This window comes from Triturus cristatus, chromosome 2_2 (assembly GCF_964204655.1).
Source record: "Triturus cristatus chromosome 2_2, aTriCri1.1, whole genome shotgun sequence".
In the NCBI taxonomy this organism is placed as follows: domain Eukaryota; kingdom Metazoa; phylum Chordata; class Amphibia; order Caudata; family Salamandridae; genus Triturus; species Triturus cristatus.
This window is the reverse complement of record NC_140582.1, coordinates 783,382,423-783,409,570: the sequence shown is the minus strand read 5'-3', so window position 1 is coordinate 783,409,570 and position 27,148 is coordinate 783,382,423. Positions and strand designations below refer to the sequence as shown.

At 45.1% G+C, this 27,148-nt stretch overlaps 1 protein-coding gene across 1 annotated transcript in view; it reads right to left on the bottom strand.

The window, feature by feature from the left end:
* AASDH (aminoadipate-semialdehyde dehydrogenase) overlaps nt 1-27,148 on the bottom strand; it is a 468,424-nt gene that overhangs the window by 177,694 nt on the left and 263,582 nt on the right. Inside the window, exons 9-10 of the mRNA XM_085642048.1 lie at nt 25,754-25,946; nt 3,101-3,219 (exon numbers count right to left, since the gene is read on the bottom strand). Coding sequence (XP_085498174.1) covers nt 3,101-3,219; nt 25,754-25,946 — 312 coding nt within the window. The remainder of the gene's footprint in view (nt 1-3,100; nt 3,220-25,753; nt 25,947-27,148) is intronic.

Genomic DNA, 27,148 nt, shown 5'->3' with positions numbered 1-27,148 from the left:
GGAGAGCACAGCCCAGGCCTCCTCCGAGACTTGTAGCAGCACTTGCGCAACCATTTCCCTTAGCAAATGGGAACAACAGCCCAAGATGCATGCAGTGTTTACAGACCGCAATGCTAGGCTGGTGAAAGAGAAGATTTTCTTACCAAAGCTGTCCAGCCTTTTGGATTTCTGTCCAGAGGTGCGGAAGGGAAAGTGCCACAGGAAGCACAGGCTTGGACCACCAAGTTCTCTGGGGTGGGATGGATAGAGAGGATAGCTGGGTCTTCCGGTGCAAGGCGCTGGCAGCGGGCGATAGTTCTCATCACATGAGCGCCTGTGCAGGGTTTGGACGAAGTGTCCTGTAGAACATCCGTCAAGGCCTCGTTAAATGGCAGCAAAGGTTCCGAGGTGGAGACACCAGGCTGCAGGACCTAACGTCTTGACAGCAAATGTAGGAACCTGCAGGTCCAGAACCTCCGCACCCCTACACACTACCATTGCAAATGAAGCCCCCTCCTCCGTAGCCAGATTAGGGGGAGACGGCACGCCAGGCTGTGGGGAGGGATCCAAGCCGCTGGCCCACTCAGATCCAGTTCATTTCTCATTGCAGATCCCTTCTAAGGGATCGTGGTGCCCCTCCAGTCCTACCCCTTCAAAATAAGGCACAAGCCATGACATGGAGTCCAACAGCTCCATTGGCACCATTCTCAGCGTCGGTGGACGCCCAGCCGGCTCCGTGTCATCTGGAATGATGATCGGAGAAATGCCGCCAGTGGATGCCGGTGACGTCGAGGGTCTCGGCGTCGGACATGGCACCGGGGAGGGCCAGGATCTCCTTCCACAGAGCCTGCGGGGCCCAAGAGTTTGCCGGCAGGGTCATGCCGCCCAAATATGGTGCACATGGCGTCACAGAATTCCTTTAACTGGGTGGGGTTCACTCCCAGCCCCAGAAAGGGAGGGAAACGCGGAGCCGACCCAGGCACCCACTCCACAGAGCGAGGCCTCGAATGCCGAGACTCCTTCGTCCCTTCAGGTGATGGACAGGGTGAAGCTGAAGCACACTCCGAGTTTTTGTGCTTTTTATTGTGCTGCTTCTTACCTAACCTTAACGAATTTGAGTGGGAGGAAAAAGACTTCGAATCCCCGGAGCGATGCTTGGACCTTCCAATCAACCGAGACTGGGAACAAGATCTCTGGGAAAACCTCTGTGGCACCGGACGCCGGGCCGTAAGCAGCTTTAGGGACCACTCCCTCAAAGCTTTCGGCGTCATGGCCCGGCAGTTGGAGCACGACTTCGGGTCGCGGTCGTATTCCAGGACCCACAGACATACCAGGTGGGGTTCTGTGACCAACATGGCGCGGTGACAGGCGCCGCATGGCTTAAACCCAGAGGTCTTCTTACTGGACATTGTACACACCAAAAAGGGTCGACAAAAACTCAAAAAAGTCTGTCAAAAAGTAACAGGGGTTAGCTCTCTTCGATGGATCTGCGCTGGCTGGCGCAGAAAGAAAAGAACTGATGTCAGCGCACTGGGATGGCACCTATATAGATGACACGTACGTCACGACGATGATGAACCCGACACCTATAACGTCACGCGAAGTCAACCGACGCCACCTAACGGTGAACAGGGGTACTGCTATCAAAAATCTTCCAGATCCAGCCTGACGCCTGGAAATTCACAGGTAGGGAATCTGCGGCTAGATGTCTCTATCAGATGTTCAAGAATTACCTTTGATATGTTGAATTGTGTATACATTTATATTCTTGATACTGTTCTCAGGGTGTTCATTCATCCGAAGCACAGTCATAGACTATTTAGTATCTCTATTCTTGGGTGCACTAATATGTTCCTTCCATCTCTTTCCAAGTTTTTTTTTTATCATAGCTTACATATCATAAACCACATACTCATTTGTTTAAATGTATGCAATACTTGGTATTAAAGTTGCTGAAGGATCTGAATTTATACTTATTGTCATTAGCCCCCTCAAAAACCATTCTCACAAACATACCAAGAACAGATAAATGTATTACATATAAAATTCCCCCTTGGCTACGAGGGAGCCAAATTACATTGGAACTTGATGTAATTTTGAGAATTTAAAAGATAATAAATACTTTGTTTGATTTTACCTGAACATGCATATGGGCCGAAATGTTTTTCTTTGCATTCTTCCAAGGGTGGATGAAAAGTCTGGTTTCATAATGTTTCATAATATTACATATTGGGAGACATTATGATATATCTTATCTGCTAAACATATAGAAGGAGCTAAACAACTGTATCCACACAAAGGCATCTTTTTACACTACACAAGACGTCTGAATCACATTGACTCAATCACAGCACTACCGTTAAAAAATTACAACTTTCTTTTACTAACATGTTGAAGTACAAATACATTGGATCATGCCTGCATAAGAAATAAATGATCAACACTGGCCTAGATTTAAATCTTGACCCATAACATCTTTTTTAGGAGATTGTGCTTTAGTAAAAGAGGTATCTCCATTTTTCCAGCGGCCTAAAAGGTCTGGGAAAATACCTCCCACACTCTTTCAAACTATCTGGAAAAAGGCAACTCGCCGGATTCAACTCAGATAGGTTTCCTCCCAATAATGAGTACTGAAACAATTTTGGTAACAACGTTAGATGAACCTTGATGTTGAACCAAATGTCAGCTTTAATCTCTTGGACGATGGTTCACACCATCTTAATAAACCATTTGGGAGCAATTCGATAATACGGATTTGGGGAAAGCCAGGCATAGTATTCTCAAGAGGATAGATTAATTAATAGGTAATGGGATTGAAATAGTGACACATCAGTTCACATGTCTATGTAATCAACATTTCTTGTCAACAAAATTCTTGGTCTGCAATTTTAACTGCAATTACCACAATACGTTCTTTTGTTTTAAAGTAGCCCAAGTCAGAAAATAAAAACACATTTATGTTCAAATGACAAATTCCAACGTAAATAAAATACCAAGATGTCTATACATTTTGAGCAGTTAAGACATTAAATAATTTGCTTGTAATATATGCGGAAACATTGACCAGGGCATGACTGGAACAATAGGAGAAAATGAGCAGAGAATAGAGGAGAAAATCTACCTTCCATATGAACTGCAATACATCCCACAATTCCTCTCCATCATGGATCTGAGTAGCAGAAATTCTCATGCTCAGATGGGCTCTGTAAAGCCTGTCCAACTCGGATGCGTCAGTTTTCCCTGAAACAATAATCGAAAAGGTTATGTATGTAAACAATGTCAGTAAACATTAAAGGATATGTGATTTTTCATGTAATCTTCATTGAAATTCAGGGTTTACTTTGGAGGTGGTGGGAAATGTCATAGTATTAAAAAACGTACAAGTTGCTGTAGGTTGTTGTTCTCCTGTGCACACTTGTGGAAGGATAGTATGGGAATGTAGTTGTTTAGATAAGCCAGTAAAAATAATATCAACAGTACTACTTCAGGAATGGAGCTAGGAGACATCTCAGAGAAATGAAAATATATTTAACTTGGAAAGGAAGATTATTTTCAATGGTTTGGAGTTACATGAGAGAAGATTTGCATACAGATCTATCTTTAGGATAATATCATGGCGAACTAAAAAAGGCCCATTTGCCAATGAGGTGATATCAATAGCAATTGTTTTTGTAAAGCATTTTATTGATTTTCCAAACCTTATAACATACAATGCGTAAACCATCCTTCCCCTTCTTCCTCCCACCCCACCATCCAAGGTTGCCGGCAATCAACATATTTATTCATCACATATCCATCCTTTCCAAACTTTTTCAAATTTCTAAGGGCGCCCTCTAGCTTCACATATTGCTTTTTCCTGTATATAACGCCCATCCATTTCCGTTTCCCACTCTTTTATCCTCGGGCAATAGCACAATAGTAAGAAAATAATTTAAGTATCTAAAATGTGTGACAGAGAAAACATGGCTTCAGGTACACTAATGAAGTATGGCTGCTGCAGTTTAAACCTGCAGCCCAACCTGTCAAAATCTCCCTTCAGACAGGGGAAAAACCTTCAGTTTCAAATTAATAAGTCAGTCAACATGCTTTTACTCGGCTATTAGCCATAAAATGTAAAACCATCTTCAAAATCACAAATAAAATCAAGCATATAAGCAGTATAAAATCGCAAGAAATTAACACATTTATGTGTCAGAATTCATAATACATTCTTGTAGCGCTTAGGGCCTATTCGTGCTATGGCGATTGAGATGGAGCACAAATGAAAAGTAAAAGATCAACAGGGACATAAATACATGCAAACATATATACAATATGAAAATGCAAGAGATAAAGGCATAAAAGTATCAAAAGCCATATTATAATCTTGTGGTGTTCTAACCATTTTTTTTTTTTAAAACAATTTTTATTGGTTTTTTCCCCAACTATTGCAGCATGAAATCAGCGTTACATACAGTAATCTTGTGCAAGAGAACTAGGCAACTTAGGACAGTACAGGAGAAAGTAGTTCTGCAGCATTGTCGTCCCTAACACCCCCCGCCCCCTCTCTACCCCCACCCCCCCTGTCAGTGTGCCCGCATCGGACCCCCCTCCCGGCGAGACGTATAGCGCCCCACGCAGCCAGGGAGCCGAACTCAGAATTATGGGACGAGCCCCATCAGTGTTCTCAAAAGGACCAAAGGCTGCACGCTGCCACCCACATGCATACCACCCTGCGGCTCGACTACTCTGCACATCTTAAGAAACTGTACAAATATCGATGTCTCTCGGAAAATATTCAAGCGGCCTCCTCCTGAGCAGTCTCCCCGGCAGTCCCAGTGGGTCCCTCCTCACTCCCCATATTCTGGGCCATGCGCGCCTGATCCCCACCCTCCTCTTCCTGCTCCCCCGGGCAACGAAGCTCCTCCACCAAAGCTCCCCACACCCTAGCAGCGTCTAGCGCCTTGTCATTAGAAGCACGCCTGGCCAACTCTAGGCGAAGCGTCCCTTCAGTCCCCGCCCAAACCAGGAAACTCGCCTTCCACCTCCGAAGGCTCGGCCCCGTTCTTGCCTTCCAGTGCATGGTAAGCTCCCTTTTTGCCATTATCAGCCCCAAATCGATCAATTTGCTTGTGATTTTTGTACGGGGGGTGTGCGGGAACCAAAGCAGAAGGCAAACTCCCATGTCCACTGCCAGCTCACGCTCAGTCACTTGATTCAGACACGGTTCAAGGTCTAACCATGTTGTGGCGATCGAGGCAAAGCTCAGATTAGACACAAATATACAAACTGGTCATCGCGAGAACAGATTTCTCAGGTCTTATTAGAATTCTCCTGTCTTCTGATTCAAAGAGCTTGTCGGACATAACTTAAAACAGATAAACAGCAGTGCTCTGAATCTAAAAGCTGAAGAAGGTGCGGGCTTTTGATATATGTTTAAGGCCATATGTGTGCAGCACTGGACATAAAAATTGGACTTTAGGATGTGCATAGAAATCCCCAAAAAGCATAAAATGTGCAAGTGATTGCTTGGAGATGTTATCACCGGGGCAAAGAGTTAGGGTACGGAACCAGGCAGAGGCGTAGCTAGAGCTTGTGGCGCCCGGGGCTATCCCTCAGATTGCCGCCCCTTGGGGAGGTGGGGGGGTTGCGGGGAAAAAAGGACGGCAAGCACTTGAAAGAGGACCGAGAGACACGTAGTATCGCCGCTAATAGTTACCTCGATCATGCAAGTTACATGCACATACATGACACGGTCCAAGGCTACACAGTTGAATACACTGGTGACTGGCAGTGACTGGCATTACAAAAGAGAGCACACAGACTGCATGATCTATCTGGGGACTCATGTGACATCCATCAGAGAGCTACGTGAACAATTACCTGGTAATCCCCTCAGCACAATGCAAACATGGACATACATGACACTGTTCCGGGATCCATCATCTACAGCTGACATTAAATGACCATTCATCATGGTCCCCCCATTAAAGCAGTGCACTTTGTGATCTGCATGGTACATGTTCTTTGCAGCAGGCACATTAATCTGTGCAACCTTTCCAGGAGTCAACCATTCCACTAGACAAAACTCTGATCTCTCTCTAGGAAGAACATTAATCACTGAAGTTATCATGACATTTTTATTGTTTCTGAAAATTGCTGGAGGCCAGTAAGGAGGCAGCAAGTTTTCTTTAAATCATAACATACTTGCAAACACTACACACCCACCCGAAATAGGTACCCAGTGCGGTCACACCGTTCGCACCGCCCTAACCTGCTCAAGGTTCATGTGACCTAAGTGACAGAGTCACAGTGACTGGATCACTGTTGCTCTAGGGTGTGCTGCTTCGTAGGCCTGCCCGCAAGACTGGAGATGAACTTCAGTATGGATTGTGGTGGACAGGCCTTCAAGGTTAACTCACAATTGACACCACTACGGTACACCTGCTCTTGCTAAGACATCAAGCCTTCTAAGGTCTAGTGGGGCCTTGTAAGGTCTAGCATGGGAATATGCTCCCTCAGTAGAGTGGTCTGGTTGACTGGTCATGAAGGCTGAACCCAGTTCCCCAGTTCCAAATTCGACAGCTCTGGCCATAGTGCCACATCCTCTCCCCCACTGAACACCATACTGCCCCACTGAGAGAAACTCTCACTGCCTTCAGCTACAACCTAATTGTGCCTGATATAAACACTTGGATGTGGCTCAATTCAAATTATGCACTTGATAAGAGTAATATGCTGCCTAAAAAAAAAAGTAAAAGCAAACACTCATAGGGAATGCAAGATGGTTACTTTAATGATCTCTCACTCACAATTCATGAATCAGTGAGTGGTTTTACCTGAAAAGTTAAGGACATGACTACAGGGCCTGAAGGGAACCGTTTCAATGTCCATTGCTTATATATCCTTAATAAACGTAAGCAGTATGGTTTAAAAAGACCACATCCATAAACAGAGCCATGGTACGCATTTTGTTTTCCAATCCACCCATCAACCAGGTATTGCAGTACCTCCAGGAATGGTGCACTTCCCCTCCTGGGGACAACAATGCTGTTCAAAGAAAGACGAGAAACAAAAGTAGCGCTTCACTGCAAAGTCTGTAAAGTGAGGCTGATGTATTTGGATGTGAATAAAACCAATCTGGTCCCTTTGCAACCACTCTGTCTTGCTTTATTTAGTTATGTATTTATTTTTCATATTTAAAACCTTCTATTTCTCTCCATCACGCTGCACTTTGGAATAGAAAAATGTCAGAAAAAGGGCATTTCCCGCAAGAGTCTTTTTCTTTTTTGGAGCCATTTCACAGGGAAGCAACTTAATGAAAGAAGGAAAGCGGTTGTGAACCGTTTCTTCAAGTTACAGTTTTCAGTAAGTGAGGAGCAAGACAGAAAAAGAGGGAATAATAGGAAGAGAGGGGGGGGAACAGCTGCCAGCACAAAAAAGAAGAGGACATTGCCCGAGTCCTATTCCTTCTCTGCCCGTCCCCGAACTTCCATGAAAGCAAGCCGCGCCTTATCTGAATGCCTTTGTCCCCCCACCTCACCCCCCTAGCTACGCCACTGGAACCAGGTGCACTAATGGGGATAAGCTACCAGAAAGTGCAAAGTGCTAAGTCTAAAACGAGTTAGGGCAAATCTTTGCTCTGGGTTCGAGATCCACTGTAAGTATCGCTCTGTTCCTTCTGAGAGTTTTATTTCTAGATAACAGGAGACCGACCGAACTCATGGATAGACATTTGGAAAGTCTGGCCTAATTTGTATGTTGGGAAAAGGGGATTTCGAATTTTTTTTTCTCAATGTCTTTATGGGAATAATTGAGATTTGACAGGCTAAGTTCAGAAAAAGTCCTCTTAACATAAGCTAACCAAGGAATGGAGTCCATGAGGTTTTGTCTTAGACGGTCCTCAACGACTGATCGCAAAAATGAAATATGCAGTGAGAACTAAATCTTCAGCCAAAGGAACAATGGATAAGCCTTGGCCATATCCTCCAAAAAAGGAAGTCCAAGTTCCAAGTGGACCATAAGACTAGCACTACTCCTAGAGGAGGCTAACAGTCTGCACAGGAATTTGTTCTCACTCGTTTCTAAACTACCTGGGGGAGTATAACCCCAGACACCGGCCCCATAGGTTACCACAGAAAGGCATTTGCTTTTATACAAGGTAATTATTTATTTGATGGGCTTATGGACAAGTTTCTTAGAGAACCTACAAATCGCATCAATGGCCATGGCAAATTTACAGGCTCAGGAGCTTGTCCCAACTCAGATTGTCTGCCAGCAAGACCCCAAGGTAAATAAAACTCTGCACCTTACTAATTGGGAAGTCATCTATGTTGTATGAGCATGAGCAAGTTTTTATTGGTCGCATGTTATTATATGTGATTTCTGGTGATTTATTTTTAGGTTAAGCTCCTGAATAGTAACGTAAAAAGAGTTGTAGAGCAGCTGCAGCCCATTTGCCGTGCAGGAGATTAACATTGTATCATGCGCGTAAAGTAAGACAGGGACTGGGCGGTTCCCAAATATGTGGAGATCCTTGCTTCTTATCACGAGCTCTGACTCAAGTTAATTTATATAAAAAAGAAATAAAAAGGGGGCTAATAAACAACCTTGCCTCACACCTTTACTGGAATTAAAGGAGGGATTACAGTCACCATTAATACCAAAACCGACCTCTTGAAACAATGGAAATGTTTCAAGAGGTGGACCAAGGCAGGATTGATCCCTGCTTTACCCATCATGACCCATAACTTCCCCCATCAACCAACTTGAACGTGCTAGAGAGGTTCATACAAGCCATATGAAGGGTGCCTCGCCTAGCTTCGACAAATTTCCCCATTAACAAAAGCAAGTTCAGGGTTTGCTCGAATGTGCCAACCCCCGGGCGGAAACCATATTGCACTTTTGAGAAAAGTTTTTCTCCACAGCCAAATCTTCCAGTTTTTGCAGAACTACCCTCCCCAAAATAAAAGTGGCTCCATTAGCAAATCACATAGCTAACAAGCATTAGCAATGCAACAGGTCTACCATTTGGGAGAGTTTGAGCTATTGACATTGCAGTCATTGCTTACGAGAAGCGAGGCTAGCAGTAACTGCGCCTCTTTTACTGCCAGCCTTGCTTCTCGTAAGCAAGAACTACAAGTACAAAGTGCGTGTTTATGCACCACTTGCAGATTTTCAATACACATAAATAAAAGGCATATTCATTTACAATGCCAGTAGCTCAAACTCTCGCAAATGCGAGACCTATTGCATTGCAAATGCCTGTTTAAATATGGGGCTGATAAAGGACTCTTTCCAGGAATTGGGGAAATCACCTCTTATCACTGTTAAAAGGGGTGACCAAAAAGTGGGATTATATCTAAATTCATCGATTGGAACCCCATTTGGTTCTGACGTCTTCCCAGCAGATGATTTTAGTATAGCTCTGGATACTGCGCTAACTTCAATGCAATTACTTAGAGCTAAAATGTCAGCAGGGGAAGGGATGGGTACCTCTGTTGGAGTGAGGGATGGTTGGTCCTGGCCAAAAATCTTTGAGAAGTGGCAAACCCAATTCTCGGTGTGGATATGACATTAGATTCTCAGCTGATTGCCATCTGTAAAAAAGGCCTATTTACCACTTCCCAAAAAGCCCTGAAGTTCCTAAGTTCAGAGGCAGCTTGCACATCTTCGCATGCCTACCTTCTTACCTTCTGTTTCCTCTTTTTCAGAGTGGACTTGTATATGTACCTGGCCTGTCTAACATCCTAAATATTATGGGGAGATGCTTTTGATGACTTTTTTTAGGTGATTTAAGGTGATGGTGCAAGCGGTATTAAACCATTTGTAAGGGTGGGGTTCCCTTTGGTTTTTCCTTGCAACCAGACGACTGGAAACACGTTTACAAAGGCCTTAATAACTTTCAAGAACCTCCTCAACCTTTGCCTCCTCGGTGAGACAAGTCATTACTCCAGCTTGCTTAAAGGTAAAAACACTTTTAGTAGTCTTCTTTCTCCCATTTGAGGCAAATTCAGATATTTTTGGAAAACTGGAGCTGAGTGGGAGAGCAGTGTGTTTGAGGATTAGTCAGGGGACTTGTTAGGGTAACAAAACTGGGGTTGTAATCACTAATTTTAAAAGGTAAAATATAAGAATCCTTTAGATACGGGACTATGTTAGGTGAAAACAGGATGAAATCAATTGTGGTTTTCTTTCCTTTCCCTGTAAACGTTGGTGATACAGAGAGAAAATTAAACTGTATAAAAAAGAAATAAAGGCTGCTCAATCGAGCTTTTACCATGATAAAATTCTCTACGCAGCTAATTCCCCCGTGAGATTTTTAAAATCACAAAATCTCTCCTCACACCTCCCAGCCCTATTGCTGCCCAGGATAGATCCCAGCAGCGGTGTGATAAAATCGCGGATTATTTCTCAGCCAAAGTCCAAAAGATCTATAAGACTTTTTTACATCCCAACCCCATTAATGACTGTGCTATCCCGAAACAGCCAGCCCTGTTGGAAGAGTTTCCCCCTCTTCCTCATCATCTACGCAGGAACTCCTCAGACAATTAAAATCGGGCTCGCCCACAGACCCTGCTCCTCCGTCTATTCTAAATCTAATTCCCAAAATAGTTTCCCCAATCATACGGGATGTGATAAACTCTTCCCTCCTTAGCGGAGTGGTGCCCCCTCTTTGGAAACAGGCTAGGGTCAAGGCACTTATAAAAAAGACAAATCTTGACCCTGAGGACTGGGCCAATTATCGGCCCATCTCCTTGCTGCCAGGAACCTACAAGTTAGCTGAAAAATATGTCAATCTGGTACTGTCAACATTTTTGGAAAACAACAAATGTCTGCACCCCTCTCAGACAGGCTTCAGATGCCAAAAGTGCACTGAAACTGCCCTTATTGTTGTGATAGAAGAGGCTAGGAAAATCATGGATGACCGAGGCTGCGCTGCTCTTATATTGTTAGATCTCAGCGCAGCCTTCGACACTGTCAATCACCAACTTATGGTTCAAAGACTTAAGGAGGTGGGTGTGGCAGGCGTTGCGTTGAACTGGCTCCAGTCGTTCCTCGAAAATCGCTGCTTCTGTGTCTACGAAGGCGAAGTTGCCTCAGAGCAGATCCCTTTGCAGTGTGGAGTTCCCCAAGGATCCTCATTAAGTCCCACCATGTTTAACATTTAGATGAGTTCTATGGCTGAATTGGTGTATCCTTGGGGGATCCAGATCGTCACTTACGCTGACGACACGCAATTGGTGGTATCCCTTAGTCAGAAGGGCAAATCTGAGCCTGGTCTCATATCATGCCTGGGAAAGATCTCCGAATGGATGGATAAGTCATTTTTGAAATTGAACGGAGCCAAAACAGAACTTATGCTCCTTTGGCATACTGTCCCTGCTAGTATTGATGCATCCTGGCCCAGCTGTCTGGGCCCTCCACCTGTACCAAAAAACCAGATCAAGAGTCTGGGAATATGGCTCAACTGTAAACTAGATTTAAAAGAACAGGCTCATCAAGTTGCAGCTAGTTGTTATGGACTTCTCAGGATGATAAGGAAGATTCTCCCTCTTCTTCCTTTTGATGCTAGACGGGTGTTAGTCCAAGCGCTGATACTTTTGCGACTGGACTATGCAAATGCAGTGTATCTAGGAGCCCCCCAGGGAACTACCAACAGACTACAAATTGTTCAGAACTGTGCTGCCCACCTATTAATGAACATCCCTACGCAGTTCAGCCAAACCAGCCCTTACTAGCCTGCACTGGCTTCCCATTCAGGCCAGAATTAGCTTCAAGGCGATGTGCATTGTTCACAAAGCCATCTCTGCAAAAGGCTACCCACTGATCCAGTCTATGGTTCAACTCCATTACCCCAATAGGATGTTGAGATCCAACCATAAACGCTTACTCATAGTGCCCATGATTAAGCGAGTTCGTAAAGGAGGCCGGCGGTTTTCATACAACGCAGCCAAGTTATGGAACCGAATTCCTGAGCATATTCGCCTGGAACCTAACTACTTTAGTTTCAGGAAACAGCTTAAAACCTTCCTTTTCCCTTGATTTGTGCTTTGTTGACTGAGGCGCCACATGAAGCGCTGGGATGCCCTCGGGTAGCCATGCGCTATAAAAGTGCGTATTCATTCATTCATTCATTCACTAACTCTTATTTGGATAAATCAAGAGAAATGGTTGGCCTTAATGAGGTGTGAAAACAGCTGCCAGAGCAGGACAAGGTGAAAAGATGGGATGGGGGTGAGGTATGTGACACCTGAGAACTTAAAGAGTAGTTTGGAGGGTTCAGGATTCTAATTTACTTCACAAGGACATAGGTGAAACCGGACTATTCACAGTCAGGTGTAAGGGGAAGCCTGAGGAAAGAAAGCCTTTGATTTTTATGGCCTCTGCAACCAATTGGGCAGCAGCCCTGTGGGAGGGGGAGCTGATCCCAGAACCAGTTTTGTGTAGCTGAAGTAGAGGGGTGCTGGAACGGAAAAGTCCCTTGCATGGCAATGGATGTGTTCCCATGCACTGGGTGCCCCAGCTGATATGATGCCTTGATCCCTGGTGCTGATTTCTGCTGTCATGTGTGAATATGGATCATGTCTGTGCGCCATGTCATAGGCATTTCTCACGGACTGCAGTCTTGACTGGGAGGGGTGCCCAAAGCTCTACCCTCACAATGGTGAAAGGCAACTGCCTTTGCCAGAAGTTAAGTATCACGAGTGCGGTGGTGCCAGCATACCATGTAGTGATTAGTAGGAGTGAGCAAGCTTTTTTTTACCTGTGTCACTGGTGTGAGGCCCACAGGCTCACTCAAGTACAAGTAAAGGCCAGCTGTTATGTGCTTAACTCACCCTCGGCCAACATCAAGTTAGTATATAGTGCTGTGCAGAGCATGTGTGCTGCATGCATGTGCTGGATGTATGTTTGCATAAGAATGGTACAGTGTCAAACAATATGGTGACCCAAACATAGCCAGAGGGACATGGGTATTAATTGATAAAAACAAACAATAGTCTGATCGGGGGAGGTGAAACAACAAAGAGGGGTGTTTGTATCACTAACTCTTTCACAATATATAAAAAAACACCTGTCGGAAAAGCATCAAAAACACAACAATGTTTTGTTGAAATTTCTGGAAAATATTTATGTATAGACATTTGAATCAATCACATAAGTGCTCAGGATTATAAGGAATTGGAAATAGGAGGGTGCTCGGAGAAGGTGCACGTGAAAGTGTAAAGAAGAGAAGAATTGGAGGGTTCCTGATTCTTCTCTTAATTATATTTCTTCATCTAAAAACCAGTCAAAAGTATAAGCATGCCATTACCTCCGTCACATACGGGGCACAGTTGATCGATTACTATTGCCGACATACGGCTAGTAAATGTTCATCCAGGCTTAGTTCAACGAGGCATCAACGTTTCAACCAGACACAATAGAAGGGGCCACTGAATGCCTCAAATGAGGGTCTTCATCAGGACTAGAGAAGTGAGTACTGGGAAGAGCGACCTAGATGTAGGCGTCAACCAATTCTGACAACAAATGCCGAAAATACAAGTTGAAACAGGCCACCATGCTCCATCTCATCAGGTGATAATATTCCAACTGGTTAACAAAATCATCCAAGACTCTCCCAAAAAATGTATTCTGTGAAAGTTGTCGACCCCGTATACCGGAGGGGGTTGCCGTGAAGTTAATTGTGCCAATCGGGCCATTGCCCGTGTATGGTGTGTTAGTCGTCGACCCAGTATACTAGAGGGGGACTGCTGTGAAGTTATCTGTGCCAAACGGGACATTGTCTGTTTGCAGTTGGAGCGCCAGCAACCCCGTATGCCAGAGAGGAATTACAGTGACGAGGATTTTGTTGCTGTGCCCATTGGCCCGGTGCCAGAGTAGGAGTGTGAAGCCTGTATACACTGTATGTCAGAGCGGGCCCACCAAAAAGGACAAGGATCGATGCCATTGTCTCATAGTGACCCAGGTTCGAGCCCTGACCAAGTATCAGAACCAGAAGCTGCTGAGTTGCACCCTCTCCTCCCCCCATGTGGGAAGAATCAAAGGAAACTTACTGTTGCAATGGAGGAGTGCTGAGGACATCCAGCCGCTGCCCCTACAGAGCCACAAATGATATTCACCAAAGACAGCCTATGCAGCCTATGCACCCACAAGCGAGACACTCTCCGAGTCTCCAGTCATGCAATTCGTGCTGGTGTTTTTAAGAATGGGTCAGAAGACCCAGGGAAACTTGTCTAACAAACAGCGCTTCGGCGCTGGAACACTATTGACTCTTTTAACATAATCGGGGGGAACTCCTGAGATTTGAACTGCCAGTGGGACCTAACCTAAATATCGCCTACTGTGAATGGAGAATAACCACTACCGCTAGTGAGAGGGAAATGGGACTTAGGGGCCAGTCTATTGAACACTATAGCCTGGTCTCAGGGGACTATGTGCATTGTTTCTGTCTGCCGTATTTTATTGAGTGTTCATGTATAAATACTACTTTTGACTGGACAATCATTCAATGCCTGACTTCCAAGGGACTTTGCTGGATACAGCTTGCTGAAATGCCCCGCTGGGTGATTCTGACTTCAATTTTAGAAAGTCTGAAGGAAAAATCTTTGACCTGGATTAATCTGCTTGGCATATCCAACCAATGCTCCATCACGGTCCGCCTTAAATTGCGCTTAGATTCCAGTCACACATGAACTGTAATTTCTATTTGGTTTTATTTTACTTTTCAAATCTAAATTATTGAAATCTTTGGGAATCAGTAGGCACTGTGTGACTTGGATATACTTGTCGCCAAGTTTCCCACTAGCATATTTCCTTTCAACAATTACGGGAGGCATGGGAGACTGAATTCCAGTGAGTTTTACATGACAAGAAATGGGCTCAAGCCTCGAAAATCCATGCAGTTTCACATAATGCCTGTTTCCAAATAATTACATTTATTATTCTACATCAAACGTATTTTTCCCCATCTAGGATACAAAACATTTTTCCAGGGGCCTCAGCCTCCTATCCCCATCAGACCCCGGTAGATTTCTATCACATGCTTTGGGACTGCCTTCTTTGATGGAGTTTTGGCTGTGTGTTTTTAGAGCCTTGGACACTTGTACTGCCTTATCACTCCAACTCACTTGGGAAAATTGTGCACATGGGATTATTCGATGCCCTCATAGAAAAGAGCACTTTCATGATTCCTGGACCTCGATCTCCTTCTAGCAATACAGGCAATCACATCCCTGTGGAAATTTCAAATAGCCACTTCCACAGTGTTATGGCGCATGGTGACATTGCGCTGGTCATAAGTGGAAAGTAAAGTACTCCATATAGAGGAGAGTAGAGGTTTGCGTAGATATCCATTAGTGGAGGATTGGGACGAGCCCTGGATGTTAGTGAGTGAAGACAACAGGGACGACACCCTGCTCCCATGATGGGATGGTCACCCAGTGCCTTCCTTGACTCTACATTATCCCTTTCTTCAGAGCCCTGAACTCTACACGGGCACTACAGGGAGTCTCGGTTCTTACTCCACCATTCTCAGTTGGCACTACTTAGTGACTCCTTGTCAAAAGGCGATTACCACCCTCTACTGGAGTCCTCGATACTCCTGAAACCTGGGCCCAGGCCCTGAATCATCCCCCCCACCATTCCCCTCACTCATAAACACCAATTTAGAAAAATAAGTAAATGTTAATAAATTATTTGACACCAAAACAACACAATGCAATCAGTAGAAATGCAGATACGCAATTTTAAAGATGTAGATAAATAGTAGCACCAGAAGGCACTAAGCCCTAACTGAGGGTATGTGGTCGCGCTTTACCGGGACAAAGTCATAAGGTCATACTGACCGCGAAGGAGCGCAGGCTCGGCACAGGACCAAGTTTGGCCCGCTGGGCATTGTACCTTATGTCCTTGGTGCGTGGTCTGTGTGGCATTGCTTTGGGGGGGCTTCACGCTGCTTCACACCGGATTTGGGGGAACCTTCAGTTAAGCTGGTACAGCACTTTTAACCCCACTTCCAAGGGTCCAGGACTGAAGGGTCACCACTTGGAGGGTCATGGCTCACTGGGTCCAGGTGCAGGTTCATGATTGCTGGAGCCTTTTTTGCCCCCAAGGCTCTGATCAGGACGTCAGCCAACTAGCCCTTGGACTCACTCTGGTAGTCCTGGGTACAAGCAGAAAAGCAGGTCTCAAGCAGCAGGGCAGTCTCCTGAGGGCACAAGGCAGGCTTCAAGCAGCAGGGCAATCCTCTTAATTTAGCAGGGTAGTCCTCTGAAGTACACAGTATGCCACACACATAAGTGCAGTCCTCTGAGAGTTCTTCTGCAGGTCCATAAGTGAACTGAAGTGTTGATCTGATGGTTCTATTTGTTTACCTGTTGCCCCCTTTGAAGTGGGAGAAGCTTTTTGAGTGCCCCTTCCCAGCCAACGCCGACATGTCTGGAATTTCCTACCTCCCTGCCCTGGTCCAAATCGTCTGGGGGCACAATGACCTAGTGTGAAGTCCTTTGCAAGTGTGCTGAGCCAGTCCTTCAGAAGTGCAAATGTGGCAAGTGACACCTCCACCCCCTCATCCTGCCTGGATGCCCCATCCTGCCACCACCCTGCCTCTTTATGGCGGGGCTGTTTGGGAAGAATACACAAACATCAACTGCACTCACACCTAGTCATGTGTCCTAGGGGAAGGCACTAAATTATTAGGACAAGAAAACGACAACTTTCTAAAAGTGGAATTTACAAAATCGTGACTTAAAATCTGATTTTACCATAAAAGAGGGTTTTAAATTACAATTCTTTAGAGACCACACTCGACATTCCTATCTACTCCCTATCAAAACTTGTTAAGTGTAATGAGATAACCCAAAGCTATCTTATGGGAGAGGTAGGCCCTGCAGTAGTGAAAAATTTATTTAAGAGGTTTCACTTCCAAGACATTTCCATTTTTTTAAAGACACTGCACCCTGCCGTGCGGGCTGTTTAGAGTCTACCTTCAGGCTGAAGTGTATTAAAAAGTAAGGTTTAAAACTGCATATACATACATGTCAGAGACATGTTTAAAAAGGCTGTATAAGTGGGTGGCACAATCAGTGCTGCAGGTCCACTAGTAACAATTAATTTACAGGCACTGGGTACCTGAAGTACCATATTACTAGCGACTTACAAGTAAATTTAATGTGCCAATTGGGTGGAAGCCAATTTTGTCATGTTTAAAGGAGAGAGCACAAGCACTTTAGCACTGGTTAGTAGTAAAGTGCACGGAGTCTTAAATGTGAACAAAAAAGGGTTCAGAGAAATAGGTGGTGTAAAGGCAAAAAGGTTCGGGGTGAACCTGCAGGGAGGGCCAAGTCCAACAGAGGTAGACTCATTAAATTTCCTAAAAACCCAAAACTTCTTAGAAAGAGTGCCAGTGTACAGTTTAAACCACACTTTAATAGCAAGAAACACATTATAGCAATAAAATAGTGTTGAACATGGCATACCAACAATATTTGTTCCAAAACAAAGAAAACAATGAGTTAGCTGTGCAAAACGCAAAATTCTATGTGTGTACGTGTTACAATTTGAAATGAATAGAGTTTGCTAGCTGGTGCACTACAAATATGTACGAGATGATTAGCACAGGTGTGAGAAACGGTGCTGCTGGGAGTAGCATGACTGTTCACTGGGAGGAGGAACATGGCGGCGGGCAAGCGCCAGTCGCGGGAGCTCCGGGAGCAGCACGGCGACTACACGGACTATAGCACACGCTGAGCGCTGAAAATTACCCGGTAGAAGTGCGGTGGAAGCGTGGATACTGTACGGCACACTCTGCTTTATGTGGTTTTCTTCTTTTTTCGTTCTTTGCCTGAGATTATGCTGGCCGCGGCTGCGGTGGCAGATGTCGGCTGTTATGCGACACGGAGGAGGCGGCGGCTGAGCGGTGGACGCTAGGACCTGGAAAGATCAGATGGTTCAGGAAGTGGCTGTGGAACCCGAGGGAGGGCCAGTAACCTATTACGGTTTCGGCGGCCATCGAGCTAGGTTGTGGACGCGGATTCGGGCTGCAGCTGCATTGATCTGCTTTCGAGGGTTGAGCGGTGGAAGAACCCTGTGCACTACATCGGGTGTCTCGATTCCACGGTGTCCCCCAGACTACTGTGAATGTTCGGTAAGCAGATCATCAGAGGGTGCAGAGGGCGTGGAGCAGAAGTGTATGGCTCTTGTCCCCTCGAATTCAGTCTTGGACTCTGTTTCACTTTCTGGCCAGGGAGTTAAACTTTCTCTAGACTTGGTTGGGGGGGTTAATACTCCTGGAGAGTGGTACCCTTCGGGCGAGAGGGGAAAGAAAAAAGTAGCGTTATTCTCTGAGACCACTTTAATAAAAAATAGATATCAGTTGCGGTCCCAGACCCAGTATGGGTTTAAGATTAAGGGAGCCCTGGATTTATCTGAGGGCCCGAAAAGTGTCGTACCTACGTCTCCCCATAAAAGGAAAAACGCTAACCTTAGGGACACTGTGAAACCTAGGAGGCCCTAGGGTTGTTTGTCCCCCCGTGAAGTCTACTCCATCACTTAAGACTTATTTTAAAATAATGGAGCAAGCTGTGGGGTCAAAAGAGTCAGTCTTGGCCCCGGTCTCAGCCCCGGTTCCAGCCCTGATAGGAAGTCCCCCCACAGTTCACTCGGAGAGTGGTTCTTCCTCGCTGGCAGATATCCAGGAAATTGAAAAAGGATCTGGAACTGGTATAGTGAGCCCCACTAGTCTGTCAAACGCTCCCACCCCGGACACGGATCTTGAAATTGCTACTACCACTTCTGTTCCCAAAGTGTCCATTTTACCACCTATTCAAGTGAATCTACAAAATCAAGATTTAGAGCTTGCTGATGGTGGTTCCCTGGACATGTTGTGTTCAGAGTCTGAACACGAAGGCCCTGTAGTGTTTACTCCCGGGAAAGAGGGAACAGATAGGGATGGGCTACAGTTGGGGTCTTTCCTTCAGGCTTTAAGTGGTGACTTGCTCTCTAAGTTTGCAATCTCGGAGGCAAATCAGAAGGGGATACGGGAGAAATGTGAAGCGCGAGAGTCTAAGTTAGATGATATTTGTGTACGTACCGGGTCCTTGGAACTAGAAGTCAAAACCCTTTCAGAATCAGTACAGGGGAACATGAAGGATATTGAGGCTTTGAAATTGCAGAATCAAGCACTACAGTTGGACCTGGAGAGGCTTGAAATGCAGGCCCGCAGAAACAACTTGAGGATTCTTAAGATCCCGGAGGGTGCGGAAAAGGGTGACATTATGGCTTTCATCTGCAAGCTGCTAAGGGAGGGAGTGCTGAAGGATCGGGGGATATCGACCTAGAATCAGAGATTCAGAGAGTTCACAGGGACCCATTCAAATGACACCCAGATAGAAAACCCCAAGGAAAATGTTGGTTAATTTTCAGACCTATGCGGTTAAAGAGCTGATTCTGGGAAGATCCTTGCATGGGGTAACATTACATCATGAGGCAGGGAGAAATTGGAAAATTGTCCTCATACAAACAATAGTAAAGTTTGATGGCTCTAGTCAGGTAGTTCCTCTCTGGATTAGGCATGGGTAGTACACGGGAGATTAAGTTCTTTTCCTGGAATGTAAATGGTCTCAGGAACCCTAGGAAGTTATCCCGGGTGTGTGAGTCTCTGAAGAGGAATGAGGCTCATATTTACCTATTGCAGGAAACCCACCTGGAAGCTCCGGAATGCAAACAAGGTTTTAATAAACTCAGTTGGGTTCAGGAGGTGATGTCATCAAATCAAAGGGGCTGCACAAGAGGGTTAGCTATGATTATAAGATGCAATATGGGGATTAAGGTGGTGAAATAGGTTACCGATCAATCTGGGAGGTGGATAGTGGCAACTCTTTCTATTTGTGGTGTATTGGTAGTATGTGCCGGTTATTATGGGCCTAATGAGGATAATCCGGGCCCCCTTTTGAGTCTCCAGGTTTGCTTGTTAAGTACATCTGCCCCAGTTATACTTGGAGGAGATTTTAATTTAGTGTGGGATACTCAATTAGACCGCACATCTAAAGTAAAGTATAATGTGCCCCCCAGAACTTTCTCCACGCTTAAGACTCTTGTCAAGGAGTTTAGGCTGTTGGATATATGGAGAGTGGATAAAGGGAACATTAGAGAATACTCTTTTTATAGTAAGAAATACAGACAATATTCAAGAATTGACTACTTTTTAGTAGATCAGTCGCTGCTCTCTGATCTTAAGTCCATAGCCTATATTCCTGCGTCAATATCCGATCATTCTGTAGTTGAGTTGAAGCTCAATCTTAAGCTCAAAGGGCGCCAGGGGAGGTGGACTCTAGATAGGACTCTACTACTAGAGGAGAGGATGAGGGTTGAGCTTGACGTAAAAGTAGAGGAGTTTTTTAGGTTTAATATAGCCTCCACCAGCTATCAAATAATGTGGGAAACTTTCAAGGCATACCTGAGGGGACTTTTGATCTACTTAATGATTACTAAAAGTAGAATAGCTAAAGAAGCAGATATAGATAGCATTAGGAAAATTAAGGAAAAGGAGAAAGAATTACAACAGGCAGCTCTGCTCTCCCGAAGTCTTATGCCACAATTAGAGAAGGAGTTGCTTTCTTTGCAAGTTGATCTCCAAGCTAGGATGGATAAAACCATGAAGGATAAATGGGATGCCAGTAGATTACAGCATTTCGCCTATGGCAAAAAAAATGTGGTTCTTTGCTGGCCTGGAATTCCAGAACAGATAGGGTCAGGAATAATATTAAGAGCCTGGTCCAAAGAGTCCGGAGTCCTGTTGCAGGAACACAATGAGATTAGGGAGGAGGCTAGATCCTTTATGCACGATCTATAGAGGAAGACACTGCTCATAGACCGGAGGCTGTTAAAATATGGTTGACCCGTAGGGATCTCCCCCGCCTGTCTGAAACGGACAGGCTGCACTTATCAACTAGTATCTCAGACGGGGAGATCAGAGATCAACTTAAAAAAAATGAGCAGAGGTAAAGCTGCGGGCCAGATGGGCTCCCTGCTGAGATATATTTGGTCTTACTAGACAGGGTAGTGCCGGTTCTAAAAACTCTCTTTAATAAAATATTTCTATATAGAGAAGTGATCCCTCCCTCATGGTGGGAAGCGACAGTGTCCCTGATTCTTAAGCAGGATAAGGACCCTCAAAAAATTGAGGCATATAGGCCTATTTCATTACTTAATTTAGATCTTAAGATCTTCTCTGGGATTCTGGCTACCAGGATGGAAAAAGTTATTAAAACTATCATGGGCGGGTTTCTCGGCCCTTCGCGCTCGGGAGGAGTACTAGGCAGGGATGCCCGTTGTCCCCTCTGCTCTTTGCTCTTGCCTTGCCTTGGAACCGCTCGCTGCCTGGCTCCGCTGGGAGCCCTCGATCAGAGGGATCCGGTGGGCCCCGGGCTTCGAGGATCGGGTCTCGTTGTACGCGGATGATATTCTTCTGTACCTCACCTCGCCGCGGAAGTCGCTCAATGTGCTTTTTGATGTCCTTACTTCCTTTTAGGGAGAAATTCGGGTTTGATAATTAACTGGTCCAAATCTTGCGTGTATCCTATCTCCGGTGGCCTTCCTCTCTTGCCGCCTCGGCTTCCGATCCAAACATCTCAATCCGGCTTTAAATACTTGGGGGTATACATTTCGTTGGATCCGGCGGTCCGCTATGAGCAGAATCTCCTGTCTCCCCTCCGGCGTTTGAGGGCGGACACGGCTCGGTGGTGTAAGTTGCCCTTGTCTCCACTTGGTCGCGCGGCACTGTTTAAAATGATGTCCCTTCCCAGATTTCTTTACGCTCTCCAGAACTCCTTCGATATCATTCCGGCGGCCTACTTTAGGGAAGTGGAGAGTTTGCAGAGGAAACTGGTTTGGGACGGTCGTGCGCGTATCGCTTTGGCAAAGCTGACTCTTCCCTGGTATGACGGGGGCATTGCGCTTCCTGACATTAGAAGGTACTATTGGGCCTCCCAGCTGTCTGCCATTAACCATGCTACGTACGCTCCTGGCTCGAACCCGGCATATGAGATGGATAAATTCCTGCTTCCCGGCGGTAACTATAACAGAGCGCTTTACTCTCGATCTAACGTGTGCTACTCCTCTATTCGCCTCTGAGCGCTTGGGAAGCCTCTGGACAACGAAAGGCTTTGAGCACTGGGATACGATCGGCATTAGCAGAGTGGGGGACCTATGGGTTAAAGGCGCGGTTAAATCCTTCGCGGCGCTTCAGAGCGAGTACGAGCTTAGTGAAAGGGAGTTCTTCCGCTATGCCCAGGTTCGGCACGCCCTACTCTCGGTCTTTGGGGAGGGGACCACGGTCCCTGTTTCTTCGCCTCTCGAGGACCGTATACTCGACGGACACGTCCCCGACAGTACTATCTCCCTGATTTATAAAAAACTAATAAATAATCGGGCTGATCTCTTGGTGCGTCTTCGGGAGGCATGGACGGGAGATGGGGTGGAGTTGGACGACGAGGACTGGCAGTCTGCGCTGTCATCCCCTAAGGAGGTTGCCATCCCGGCCCGTCTCCGTCTGGTCCAGCTTAAGATTCTCCATCGTGTCTATGTGACGGGTCCCCGTTTGGTCTCGATGGGGTTTTCTGACGACGGGCTCTGTAAGCGTGGCTGCGGGCTCAGTGCCACCTTTCTCCACATCCTCTGGGAGTGCCGCGAGGTGGCGGAATATTGGCGCCAGGTGCATGATGTTATGAAACGAGTCACTGGGGTCGCTCTGCTGCCGGAGGTGCGCCGATGTGTTCTGAATGTGTGGGAGCCCAATGACTATAATGCGGCCCAGGCTCGGTGGGCGGCCCTTGGGAACATGATCGCAAAGAGAGATATTGCGCAGCTTTGGGGTTCCCAACGGCCTCCCACCGTGTCCGTATGGAAGGAGAACATGGACTGGTGCATGTTCAGGGAGAAGACGGTGTATGTGGCTCGTGGTAAACCGGGGGCGTGGGGTAGAATCTGGGGTCAGTGGAATGTGTATCGAGGGACTATCTGTTCTCCCCCCCTGGTGGATACGTCTGAGGTTGCCTTGTTCCCCTGATCCTTGAGGGTTCCTTGCTTACTCTGTTCATCTGAGTATAGATTTGGTTTTCCCGTGGCCCCCCCCTCCCTCTCAGACCCCCCTTTTATTGACCACCCTAGGGTGGTCCTATGTGGAGTTCCTCTGCTATGGTTAGACGCCCTTTCAATGTTTTTCGCCTTGCTTTTTGTTTTTCTTTACTTTGGTTGATAGTTATGTAAAAAGGGTGTATCCTGACTTCCTTTATGTGCAGCTTGATCTCCTGTCATTTAGCGGAGCACCTGCGGGCCAGTCATTGTTTTTGAACTGCTTGATCATTTCTGCATACTAGAGGCCGGCCCAGGAGGTTGTAGGCCCATGCTTGTACCCTTTTTCTCTGCACAATAAAATTTTTATAAAATTTAAAAAAAAACAAAAAAAAAAAATCTATCATACATTTCGATCAGAGGGGGTTCATACCCGGAAGGCAGCTCAATGAGTTTACCTGTCAAGCCATAGGGGCAATTGATTTTGCAACTGAAAGTAGGCTGCCACTAACCCTTGTTGCAATCGATGCCGCTAAGGCGTTTGATCAGGTTAGATGGAATTATCTTTGGGAGATCATGCGTAGTTTTGGTTTCCCTATGAATTTTATTGAGGCTGTTAAATCTCTTTATTCAGCCCCATGAGCAAAAGTTCTAGTCAATGGTATCCTATCGGAATGGTTCAGTATCTCAAGAGGTACCAGACAGGGTTGTCCCCTGTCACCGTTATTGTTTAATTTATATATTGAACCCTTTGTCTGCTCCCTTAGAGAAGATCCCCTTATTTTGCCTTTTAAGATTGCCGACCTAGAACTTAAGGTTGCTCTCTATGCAGATGACCTTTTAATGTATACTTCTGATCATGTAAAATCAATACCTAGGCTATTTGAATTAGCTGGGGAATTTGGTAAGGTCTCTGGTTATAAAATTAATAGAGAAAAAACTGAAATAATGAGTTGGAGTTGCGCAAATCCAATACCAGGGGCTAAAGGTCGGATGAGATATTTGGGGATCCATATAGCGCAGAAGCTGATAGATACATCTAAGATCAGCTGGGAGAAGGTCACCAGGGAGGTTGGCAGCTTGCTGTCACGCTGGGCGAGTTTACCATTGAATATATATGGGAGGGTGAATCTCGTAAAAATGATAATTCTGCCTAAGGTAACTTTTCTGTTTAATTCAATCCCGCTTCCTTTTAACATCAGAGATCTTGCCACCCTTCAAGGGAAAATTGGGTCATTTATTTGGGCCACAAAAACCCCGAGAATAGCGTGGAAAAAACGTAGGCGAGGGCTAAAGAGAGGAGGATTGGCCCTCCCTGACCTACTTTTTTATTGTCATGCTTTTCATTAAAAAGTTTTTAGAATGGTAGCAAATAAGATGGATTCTTCCTCTATTGGCCGTCTGTTTCAGGCACTGCTGCATGATGTTCCGCAGGGACAGGAGTTTTTTCCTCTATAAATTTGTGGATCCCAAATTTTACAAAAAAGTTCGACTCAACATTCTATTAGCTGCACTAAAAAAAATGGGGGTTTGTTAGGAATACACTGCGAATACCATATCATACGACCCAGGCCCCAATTTGGGATACTCCTGGTACCCCGGTATGCCTCAAGGACCAATTGTCACAACCACTTAAATTAGCAGGCATTAGGCTATGGGGTAATCTTCAGAAAGACTCACAACTGATCAGCTGGGACTCAATGTCCAATATAACCAGCGGGACGTTAAATTCTATCAATTATCCGCGTGGTGGGCAACAAAGTCATAGTGCAATGAAGATTTGGGTATAATCATTGATTCCATTTCTAGAACAGGATCATGGAAACGTGAAGTGCCTTTCTGGTATAAGGCTTTTATAGACACAGGAGACAGTCTAGACTTAGAGGTGGTGAGATGGTGGGGTAGTGTTCTCCCCGAAAATGGGAATGACTTACGGAAGCTTTGGTGTGACTCATTTTCTATGTTACAGACTGCGGTTAAACCAGCTAATCTCAGGAGAAACCATCTATACACAGCTTATAGAGTGTACTGGACTCCGGGTAAACTATCTAAGATGTCTCCAATGATCTATCACTGCCCTAGATGTAAGTACCCAGCTGCCGATCTTCATATCTTTATGGATTGCCCGAAAATCGTCCCCTATTGGACTGAGGTATGTGGTCTCTTGGAGGATGTGTTGCATATGTAGATTGAAGTAAATGTTAGACTTATCTTCTTCGGTCTTCTGTCGGACTATGGTTTGAATGCCCTAGCTTCAAAGTTTGCATTCTATGTAATAATTATTGCTAGGAGGGAAATATGTAAAGCTTTGAAGCTTGAGGCACCTCCCTCCTTTGCAGATTGTTTAAAGAACATCATCATGATTAGTCAATCTGACATGGCCTATGACAACTCTAGTGCTAAAAAAAATCTGGGCAGCATTAGAGGTCTGGAGAGGGAAGTAAGATCAGTCCTATGATTATGCCGGAGGTCTGTCGGCCCGGTCCCCCCCCAGTAACAAGTGGTGCTCCAGGTGTTGTGAACGGGAGTGGGACCAGGATACAGCCGTACCTCTGGGAAGACTCTACCCCTCCTCCTAGGTCCACCACTAGAGCGGCTTTCAATAAGGGCCTCTTTGAAGGGTGTGGAAATATTCCATCTAGAGCATTCTCCGATGGCATGTATGTGGACAAAAAAAATAAAAAATAAAATAAAAAAAGAAACGGTGCTGCTGCTAACTTACCGTGTGATGTAAGAGGCAAAGATTCAATCACAAATATATCATCCGGGACAGCATAGCTGGTCAGATGCTTTTGAAGTTCAGCAAACATGCTCTTCTTCTCTATAGTGCCTCTGGGTACAACAAAAAGCACCAATTTTTCCTTCTGATACCAGGTCACAGCGCAGGCTTCAACATCACAAAAAGCTTCTACTACCTACAACAAAAAGAATTGGCAAGTTATACATTTGTTTCTTATAGGTTAGGTCTATGAATGAGAGGATAGGAAAGTAAAAGAATGGAGTCGATTACTTTTAGTGCTCAAGTGCCACGCACAACACTGGCATATCATGATCGGCTTTGCTGGCGCAGTACAGAGCCGAGCGCCTGTTTTATGCACCTGCTGTGTGTAAAGTGAATTAATTTAACCCAATATTTCTCTGAATTAGAGCTTTATTTCAGACAGCCCAGTTCAGAAACAGAAAGCGACAAACCTTGTTTACTATTTCCAAGCTGATAAGGCCCTTGATACGAACTGGAAATGGACAAACGGGTTTACCCTTAATGACCCCAATCAACAGCTCCAAAAGTGCATGACATTGGTTACTGCTTCAAGTCATCAGTGTGCGCTTCGATTAACCCTGTACTTTTTGGTGCCATACTTCGAAGCTTCTATTGCGGAAATAATGTGACTAATGGGAAGATAAGTGAAAATGCAAAGATCCTGAGAAATATAGACAAATGGGACAATAAATAGAAAATGCAATAAACATAAGAATTGCATGACGAATGGGACGATAAATGAAAAGTTAAGAATCAGGAGAATTATGTCGCTAGTGGGAGCCAAGGTGAAAATGAAAATTTAGCAATAATTCACCTATTGCCAGGAATATGCTGCATTTCCCAATAGATATACACAGCTATGGTAATGTACCACCATAAAAAGTCTAATTTCCTGCACATGTGCTTAGTGACAGATAAAGAACAATGCCCAGCATAATGTTTGGAATGGTGAGTGAAAAAAGCCATATGACTGTATGAGCTCGCCCCAGGGAGCCTCAAGGGATGTGTGTACATGCATATATTCTGAAAATATGGCCAGAGGAGTACAGTTATTAATAGTATCTATACATGTGCATCATAGACTCATTTTCAAAGGGTGCATGGACCTATGGCTGTACCAGAGGCTCAGATTATGTGTCTCTATTCTTTACTACAACAAACAGAAGCTATATGAAGAACATTTAATACAAATACATTTCCCACAAACCTGAAATATGAGTAATCAACATTGCACCAATCAGCAGACAGCAAACTCTACGAATAGGAACGACACCATTTTATTGACTCTTTGCTGCTCACAGCAGTCAGATAAGAGTCTCTTCGTCTGGATAAGATTAATGTAATGTTTATGTATTT